This window comes from Callorhinus ursinus, unplaced genomic scaffold (genome assembly GCF_003265705.2).
Source record: "Callorhinus ursinus isolate GAN/ISIS: 27379988/994484 unplaced genomic scaffold, GSC_fseal_2.0 scaffold2, whole genome shotgun sequence".
Classification (NCBI taxonomy): domain Eukaryota; kingdom Metazoa; phylum Chordata; class Mammalia; order Carnivora; family Otariidae; genus Callorhinus; species Callorhinus ursinus.
The window spans coordinates 56108793-56118926 of NW_027397064.1; the positions used below are offsets into that span (position 1 = coordinate 56108793).

At 42.5% G+C, this 10134-nt stretch overlaps 1 protein-coding gene across 1 annotated transcript; it reads left to right on the forward strand.

Moving 5' to 3' along the window:
* The first annotated feature begins 8573 nt into the window (after positions 1–8573).
* Positions 8574–9648, forward strand: LOC112807250 (L-lactate dehydrogenase B chain-like). The gene has a single exon (XM_025850017.2). It carries the CDS (start codon positions 8629–8631, stop codon positions 9631–9633), a length of 1005 nt encoding a protein of 334 aa, XP_025705802.1. The 5' UTR covers positions 8574–8628; the 3' UTR covers positions 9634–9648.
* Positions 9649–10134: the final 486 nt, after the last annotated feature.

Genomic DNA, 10134 nt, shown 5'->3' on the forward strand with positions numbered 1-10134 from the left:
AAGCTACAAAATGCAGAAAAGGGGTAACAAATAGAAAATAGTAACAAATGTGGTAGCTATTAATCCAACTATATCAATAATCACTTTGAATGTCAACAGTCTGATGCACCAATTAAAAGACAGAGATTGTCAGAGTGGATCAAAAAACATGACCCAGGAGGGGAGTGATGGCAGCAAAATGGCAGTATAGGAATTTCCAGCACTCATTTCCTCCCAAAAGCATCAATCTGGACAGTTACTCATGTATGAAAATACCTTTGCAAGAGCTGAGGATTCCAGGTGATAGAAAACAGAATCTGGGTGAAGCATAGACGTAGGAAAAGATGCATTGAGGATGACAGAAAATAGATTTACATTATTCCCATCACCCATGCTCTAAGCCTGGACAGCCTAGGCCAAGAGACAGACCCTCCCCATAGCAAAAGGTGAGTGAAATGACTACATGATTTCACTCTGGATCCCAGAGACACCTAGGCCCAGGCCCAGCAAACCCCTGCAGCCTTAGGTGGCTCTCTACAGGCTCCCACAAACCCAAGTCCCCAGATCACTCCAGCACCTTTATGCTCCAGCGGCCCCAGGGGACTCCCTTGGCTCTAGACTCCCAGGGGGGATCCTATAAACCCAGGCCCCTGGCTCATCTGGGTGCTACCCAGCTCCAGTGGCCCCAGAGGGCTTCTATGGCCCTAGGCTACTAGAAGGATACAGAGAACACAGACTCTTGGCACATTCCAGTACTAGCCACTGCCCATGGCCCTAGGTAGTTCCTATGGCCCCTAGCGCCCCAATAGTTCCCACAAACACAGGCTCTAGGTGGGCACCCAGAAACCCAGACTCTTGGCTGGGCCCAGTACCAGGCTGACTACCACAGTCCCAGGCTTTCAGCCCACCCCAGCACCAGGCCAGCTCCTCTGGCCCCAGGCCCCTTGACAACCCCAGTGTCATGCTGGCCCCTGTGGATCTAGACTCTAGACAGCCTGCCACAGACCCAGGCTCCTAGCTCACCACATCACCAGGCTAGCCTCCAGGGTCCTAGCCTTAAGGCTGGCTCTAAAGACCCAGGCTCATGATCCATACCAGCACCTGTCTGGACCTGTAGACCTAACCTCCAGGCTGGTCCCCAAGACCCCAGGTGACAGGATGACTCCTGCAACCCTAGTACCAGGCTGGCCCTTGTGGCCCCAGCCTCTAGTCTGGCTCCATGAAATCAGGTTCCTGGTCCATCCCAGTTCTAGATCAGCCCCTGCAGACTCAGATGACAGGCCCACCCTAGTGATCCCTGGTAAATGGTTGGCCCCTATGGGCACAAAAAGTAACCAGTAAGGTAAACAGAAATAATCTCTCTAAATAAAACAATAGGTTGTTTTGTGTGTTTTTTTAAGATTTTATTTATTTATTTGTCAGAGAGAGAGAGTACAAGCAGGGGGAACGGCGGGCAAAGGGAGAAGCAGGCTCCCCGCTGAGCCAGGAGCCTGATGCAGGACTCGATCCTAGGACTCTGGGATCATGACCTGAGCTGAAGGCAGACGCTTAACTGACTGAGCCACCCAGGCACCCCACAGTAGGTTGTTTTACGTACACTTTCTGTGTCTGTGTATATATCCCTCTCTCTCTCTAGGTTTCTTATAAACACACTTCTGTTGAACACTGATTGTATACAGGGCACTGAGCTAAATGCTAAGGACCAAAAATAGGAGTTTATAATCTAGTTGGGATTAGAACATTAGGAGTAATTATGCTCTTACAGGATGGTATTAATTCAGTTTGTGAATAATCTGTTTGTCGGTGTTCCTACAAAAAAATGTATGGTAGACTAAATAATGACCTTCCTAAAATGTCCTTTCTCTATTCCCAGAACCTGTGAACACGTTACCTTACATGACCAAAGAAACTTGGAAAAAAGTACACAAAGCAAATGTGTGATTAAGTGAAGGATATTGAGATGGGGAGGTTAGTCCGGATTACCCAGGGGTGGATCCAATCTACTCATATGAATCCTTAAGAGTGAAGAACCCTCCCAAACTGTGGTCAGAAGGAGAATGTGACTACAGAAGAAAGGTCAGGGAGATGCAACATTGCTGATTTTGAAGTGGAGGAAGGGGGTCATAAGTTAAGGAATGTGGGCAGCCTCTAGAAGCTGGAAAGGCAAGGAGAGATTCTGCCCTAGAGCCTCCAGAAGAAACCGGCCCTGCTGACACCTTGACTTTAGCCAAAGGAGAAGGATTTTGGACTTCAGATCTCCAGTACTGTAAGATAATTAAGTCTGTATCATTTTAAGCCACTGAATGTGTGGTGACTTGTTACAGCAACAATAGAAAACTAAAATAACATGCATATTGTCCCTGATAGTGCAGGACCCAAAAAGTCCACCTAGGTGAATTTCCTTGCAAGAAGAACAGCATCTAGGGAGCCTCGATGAATGCCTCTCTCCTAGATCTGGGGAATTTCTGGGGAGGCAGAAGTTTCACTCACACTAAGACTTACCTGGGTCATGGGCACATCCTGACTTCTGGCATAGGATGGGGAGAGCTACTGAGGATGTCCCGATGGTATGGTGGTACCACTACTAAGAGATCTGGTCTGTACGCCCAGGACAGAACTGCAAACTCTAAGCGACTATAATACTTTTGGGGGCTCACAGAGAAACTGTAACTCAAGGGTTGGTCAGGTTGAGGTTTACCGGCAGAGAGAGAACACGAGGAGTGGTGATAGCTAAGCTGGGACTGTGGAGAAAGTGGAAATGAACTCCAGGCATACAATTCTTGAAGTTAAGCTAACTGGCTTCTGTAGGGACTTTGGTGACAGATGAGATCTCTGTGGCCTACGAGCTCCCCAGGCACAAACCCTGCTTTTGTGTAGAATGCTAACACCTGGGGGCTCTGTGGCATGGCACAGATGAGAGCCCATAAGCAGTGATTTTAGGAGAGAAGGGTACTTGGGGGGATCCCAGATGGCAAGGCCTCAGATTTGGGGGCTACCCAGGCAGAGAGAATTTGAAAGTGGCAGAAATTAAAGAATTGTCAGGCTGTGCCTTTTTACTGAGAAGGCAGAGTTGGGGAAAGGTCCGCAAAGTAGTGAGAAAGTAAAGAGCCATCTGCTTAGCCAGCCAAGGCAGCTGAACCTAACCTGTATGTTCTCCCTCCCATGCATAGGTCCATCTTATCCTGGCCAAGGTTACAGTGACAGCAGTAACACTTCTCAGAGATGGTAGGGAAAGCCGCTACTGGTGAGAAGTGGAATCATCCTTCAGTCCACCCAAGTATCCGATTCACTTGGTGAGTGGAAAACAGGTTCTCATAAAGGGTGGTGCTCTTCAACCCACAGTAGCCTAACACACAGGTCACACCTTTGAAAACAGATTACAGTTGACTCTTGAATAACATGGTGTTTAGGGGTGCCAACCCTCACACAGTTGAAAATCTGTGCATAACTTTTGACTCCCTCAAAGGTTAACTATTAGTAGCCTACTGCTGACTGGAGGCCTGACTGATAATAGAAACAGTCAATAATGCATATTTTGTACGTTACATGTATTATAAACTGTATTCTTATAATAAAGTAAGCTAGAGAAAATTAAATGTTATTAAGAAAATCATAAAATACATTTACAGTACTGTACTCTATTTACCAAAAAAATCCGCATGTAAGTGGACCCCCGTAGTTCAAATCCATGTTGCTCCAGGATCAACTGTATTTTATATTGATAGAAATGCCTCCTTTGCTGGGAAGATTGCCAATTAAACCCTTTGGGAATATGGAACGTATCCAAAAGGTTTGGATTTGCCAGTGCAAGTAATAGTCTCCAACAGGTAACAGTTGGAAAGTTATGGTTGGAAGCTTATTCTCATCAGGTTGAAATGGTATTAAGGATCCTCTATGAAAGCCCTATGATTTTAATTAGAAAGAGCAGAGTGTACAAGTGAGCCAAATCAATCACAGGTGGGCACAACTGGGTGTCTGATGCAATCTTGCAAAAGACAGTACGTAATAGACGTTCATAGAGGACTACAAGAGTTGGAGCCCAAATTCCAACAACCAGTTCTGAGGTTGAGCCAAGGGCCTGGGGAAGTATGTGGGTATGGGAGACCAGAGCAGGGTTCAGATGTGGAACACCTTCCAGGAATTTAATCAAAAGATTACTTTCTTCTAGATAGTTGGTCTTTAAACAGAGCCGACATGGAGCTATAAAGTTACTTTTGCTCAAGGGCACCCTAAAGGCCCTGCCAGACAAATCAAACAGATGATAAGTATATCACTGCTAGACATTTGACAAACATATAGTAAGCATATCCACAGCATGATTAGCAGCCATTAGTTCACACGTCCTGCATATGCTTACTCTTCTCAAGCCTTAAGGCCTCATCTCTTCTGTATCTCTAGGAGAAATATACATTGACTCTTAAGATCGTTTGTATTTCCATGAGCTGATACTGCTCTATCTACAGATTTTTATCTCTTTGTACATCCTATTTCATTTTATTCTCCCTTGAGGGTTTTTTGATCTAGACCCTATAGCAGGAGCTACAGAAGTATTCTTCTCTGTATTGGGCAGGAACTTTCTTCACTTTGAATCTAGAGTGGGGCTTTAATAATACATGAGAATTTGAAAAATGGTACAAAGGGGGTGCCTAGGTGGCAGTGGGTTAAGCATCTGACTTTGGCTCAGGTCATGATCACAGGGTCCTGGGCTCTGCCTGGTGTTGGCCCTGAGTCCTGCGTGGGCCCTGCATCGTTCTCCTCCCCACCATTGCCCTGCATAGGGTCTGCAGTGCCCACATCTGGCTCTGCCCTCAGTGGGCAGTCTGCTTCTCCCTCTCCATCTGCCCCTCCCCCACTTGTGTGCACTCACACACTCTCTCTCTCTAATAAATAAGTAAAATCTTTAAAAAAAAAAAAAAGAAAAAGAAAAATGGTACAAAGAATAACAACTTTAAGACTTTTAACTTTTAGAAGAAAATGTAGGTGAATATTATGACCTTGATGCAAGCGAGGGTTTTTTAAATAAGACACCAAATGTGCAAATTATAAAGGAAAAGATTAGTAAAAAGCCATTTTTTAGAAAATAACAGCTCTGCAGAAAGGTAAGAGAAATTATGATTGTTTCTCAAAAACTGAAGTTTTCAGAGACTAAAATGACTGCACTGGGGTTGCTACACAATCCACAACACGGTAAATGTACTGGCTTCATTATTGAGCGTGCCATGAAATTACTTCATCCATTTTCACCAGCGACTTTCTGACTGGGATTTGATAAAGGCACAATAGTGAAGAAATAGTGTGTATACACAAGACACGAAGACAGTGATCAGTTTTGCTTTGTTTTGCTTTTCTCTGCAAAGGACAAACAAAAAAAAAATGGGTTTCACATGAGGAACGACATCCTGATAGGAAAACAGCTATTGAAATGGATTTCTGAAGGAAGCTACCATACTCAATGTGCCCTTTTTCCTATCATGAGAACACACTTCTCCCGATAGAGCACTGAGACTCTAGAAAAATTTTTTGTTTTCCTCTAAGACAAATATTCTTGCCTGCCCTTGAAACAGACGTAGAGCTTCTAGTTTATTCCCTAAATGAGTAGCTCTTAAACAGTAATTGGCATTAGAATCATCTGCAGAATCTAGAAAAAAAAATTCACATCTTGGACCTGATCGCAGTGACGTTGATTTAGTAAGTCTGGCTGCGGGCCTGGCATCTACATTTTTAAAATCTATATTCCCCAAGTGATTCTGGTGTGAAGTCCTGATGGAGACCTACTCCTACAGACCTCTGGACTCCTGACTATGACTAAGCATTTTGTTTTGTACTACTCTGTACCTCAATCCTTATGACTGATCCCCGCCCTTATGTTCTTCCAGCTATTTGCTCACTTGACTCTCCATGTCCTTGATCAGTAACCCATACTTACATGCAAATCATATTAACAAATCATGCACACAGCAAGCAGGTAGCTTGTTAACACCAACTCGCTGGCTTATAATAATGAAATGGGAAGACTGAGATGAGAAAATGCTGAGAAAGAGAAAAAATGACAGAGTGCTTGAAAGCACATCAAGATTGAGGCCTAAAAGAGGATGGGAGGAAGTGTCTAAAGGCTAGCCCTCTTCCCTTTCTCCTTTTATAGACTATTACCTATAGCATAATCTCTGCACCAGCTGTCTCCTTCCCAACAGCTTCCCTATTGGTTGTTTAATCTCAGTGGGACTGATACAAAGGTTCTCTTATTTCTCTTTCTAGGAGTGAAGGGGACAAATTTCTCTTCCTCAGGTTACTTTGTAATTACTTCCACTAATGCACTACATTTTTAAAAAATGTCTAGCTACTCTCATGAAGGCTTTTTCTTCTTCAACCTCCCCACACAGGCTAAACACCCTGTAACAGGTCATTCCTTTCCTGCTTACCACCTTCTGAAGTTAGCACAGGAATTTTGGACATATTGTACTCTAATTTTTTTTTAAAGATTTTATTTATTTATTTGACAGAGAGAGACAGCGAGAGAGGGAACACAAGCAGGGGGAATGGGAGAGCGAGAAGCAGGCTTCCTGCAAAGCAGGGAGCCCGATGTGGGGCTCGATCCCAGGACCCTGGGATCATGACCTGAGCCGAAGGCAGACGCTTAACGACTGAGCCACCCAGGCGCCCCTGTACTCTAATTTTTGACACAGATGGTTGGATAAGCAAGATTACAGCAGTCAAAAAGAGATATTCAGGGAGATGCTTCTTCACTGGGATCACTGCTCTGGTTTGAAGATTTCTAAAAACTGTTTCAATTGCCCTGTATCAATTGAAGGGATAATCTTCTTTTGCCTCTAAAATAAATAATTCCATTCACTATGGCAAATATTGGGCTTGAACTCTTAATATTAGTTCTTGGTTTGACAAAGACCATTATGTTTAAAGAAAAAAAAGTCCTTGACCAGCTACTAAGGCAACATATAAAATGAAATTTCTAAGAACCTTCTAGGAATTTTATCAAATTTTAACATTATTATAAACATCTTGTCTCCAAAATATTTGAGCATAATAAACCCATGTAAGTGGGTTTGAGTTAGGCCATTAAAACAAATAAGCCAGGCTTGAGGATATAGTTAATTATGCTATTAGCTATAGAAGTCTGGATGGCAAATAACACTGCACTGAGAAGCTTACTTTTACCAACTTATCCTCTAAGAACAACCCTCTCCAAATTTAGTGCCCAGGCCTCTTTCTAACTTGGTTCCTAAATAAGTTCTGGAATTCTGGGGACATTTAAAGATTTGTAGAATTAACTACTGGGACACTATCATACTTTGTCTATATCACAACCAAAGATGATATTCCCATGACTGATTGTGTTTCAGCCACACAAATGATCTGGCTCTTCTGCTGCCACACAGACTTGAGCTCTGATTCTTCTCTTTGTCAGTTATTTTGGTTGATAGTTGAAGGAAGTACTATAAGAGCAGGTATTTCCATTCTAAGTACTTCTCTAAATACAGAGACTTTACAAACTTGCTTAGCTGGCATTTCAAGAGTTAGTAGGTCAACAAATATTTATCAAGTGTCTACTATGTGCCAAACATAGGCCTGTTCCAGGCCCTGAGGATACTATGGAAATCAACACAGATAGAGCACCTGCCCATCCAAAGAGGGAAGGGAACTAGAACCCCTGACATACATACTCTACTGGAAGAATGCTTCTGTGGTCTGTACTTACTTGTTTGCTGAGGATGTGTTAGACTTCTTTTGAGCTGGCTATTTCCTCAAAAGTTCTACTCATGTATTAACTAGAGTCAGCCAAAGAACTTCTTACTCTAAAGTCAAAGTTAAATCTGAAGTTCTCTCTACTTCCTCTTTATATAACTTTACAGCATTGGCTAGTTTTATAGTTTTTCATCTTAGAAGTTACTTAAATTACAAAATGCTTACACATTTATGAGTCTTTCTTTAATAATAGCCTATAAAATAAATTTTGTCTGTGAGCACAATTTTAAGTGAGCAAACTAGCAGTAAAACCAGGAGTATTTTTTTGTTTTTCATTTTCATGTTTCTGATCTTTAACCCCTTTCAAAAAAAAGATGTGGTCGAAACAAAACCACAGATATCAAGAAGCTAAGTCCTGAAGCAATTGGATGGGCCCCCAAAGCCATCATGCTTCTACTGTGTGATTTCTGTACCCTATCTTACCTAAGTCATTTAACTTTCAGTTTCCTAATCAAATAACGCTGAACTTTCTGCTTTCTGCTTAGCTTTCTGCTTAACTTCTTAAATGCTTGCCCAGATAAAAGCCTCTGCCTATTTAACCACATTTGAGCCTTACCCAATAAGATCAATGACAAGGTGAGATGTTTAGATTCCACTTTCCCCCACTGCTTTTGTAAAAATATACATATGTATATTTTTTGACATTTACCAGTTTATTATAAAAGGATATGATAAAGGATACAGATGAACATCCAGATGGAAGAGATGCATAGGACAAGGTATGTGGGAAGGGGTGCCCAGCTGCCATATCCTCTCTGGGAGTACCGCTCTTGTAGCACCTCCACGGGTTCACCAACCTGGAAGCTCTGTAAGAATATTTTAATAGCGGACACGCAGCTAACATTGTCTTCTTCGCGCGACTCTCCCCGCGGGTTCTCTCTGGGCACAATGGCAACTCTTAAGGAAAAACTGATTGCACCAGTTGCAGAAGAAGAGGCAACCATCCCAAACAATAAGATCACTGTAGTGGGTGTTGGACAAGTTGGTATGGCGTGTGCCATCAGCATTCTGGGAAAGTCTCTGGCTGATGAACTTGCCCTTGTGGATGTTTTAGAAGATAAACTCAAAGGAGAAATGATGGATCTGCAACATGGGAGCTTATTTCTTCAAACACCTAAAATTGTGGCAGATAAAGATTACTCTGTGACTGCCAATTCTAAGATTGTGGTGGTGACTGCAGGAGTCTGCCAGCAGGAAGGAGAGAGCCGGCTCAATCTGGTGCAGAGGAATGTTAATGTCTTCAAATTCATTATTCTGCAGATAGTCAAGTACAGTCCTGATTGTATCATAATTGTGGTTTCCAACCCAGTGGATATTCTCACATATGTTACCTGGAAACTAAGTGGACTACCCAAGCACCGTGTAATTGGAAGTGGGTGTAATCTGGATTCTGCTAGATTTCGCTATCTCATGGCTGAAAAACTTGGCATTCATCCCAGCAGCTGCCATGGATGGATTTTGGGAGAACATGGCGATTCAAGTGTGGCTGTGTGGAGTGGAGTGAATGTGGCAGGCGTTTCTCTTCAGGAACTGAATCCAGAAATGGGAACAGACAACGACAGTGAAAATTGGAAGGAAGTGCATAAAATGGTTGTGGAAAGTGCCTACGAAGTCATCAAGCTAAAAGGATATACCAACTGGGCTATTGGATTAAGTGTGGCTGATCTCATTGAATCTATGTTGAAAAATCTATCCAGGATTCATCCAGTGTCAACAATGGTGAAGGGGATGTATGGCATTGAGAACGAAGTCTTCCTGAGCCTTCCATGTATCCTGAACGCTCGGGGCTTAACCAGTGTGATCAACCAGAAGCTGAAGGATGAGGAGGTTGCCCAGCTCAAGAAAAGTGCAGATACCTTGTGGGACATCCAGAAAGACCTGAAAGATCTGTGACTTCTGGCTTCTAGGCTGTAGACATTTAAAACTATGATGTGATTAACTGTGAGCCTTTAGCTTTTCATCCATATACATGGATCACAGTTTGCTTTTATCTTCCTAAATAGGTGAATCTGGGCTCACAAAATCAAAGCCCATGCTTGGTTTAATGCTTGCAATATGAGCCCTTGAACAAATAAAATTAACTATTGCAGTGTGAAAAAAAAAAGAATATTTTAATAGCGGATTGAAAGGGGGGTAGTAATTACGTATTTACAAAAACACAAACACACATCCATATATATGTAGATACATACACACATATATTTTATGTGTATATTAAAAGGTAATTTTCAGGGCTTTATCTTGACAGACCAGAAATTAAATTATTTAATTATAACATTTAAAGTAACCAAAAAAAAAAACCCCACAATTTCGGAGAATATTTAAATAAGGCTATAAGCCCAGGCCAAGTGAAAAGCTGGAAAAAATAAGAAATCCAGCTATTCTGGGCACCTG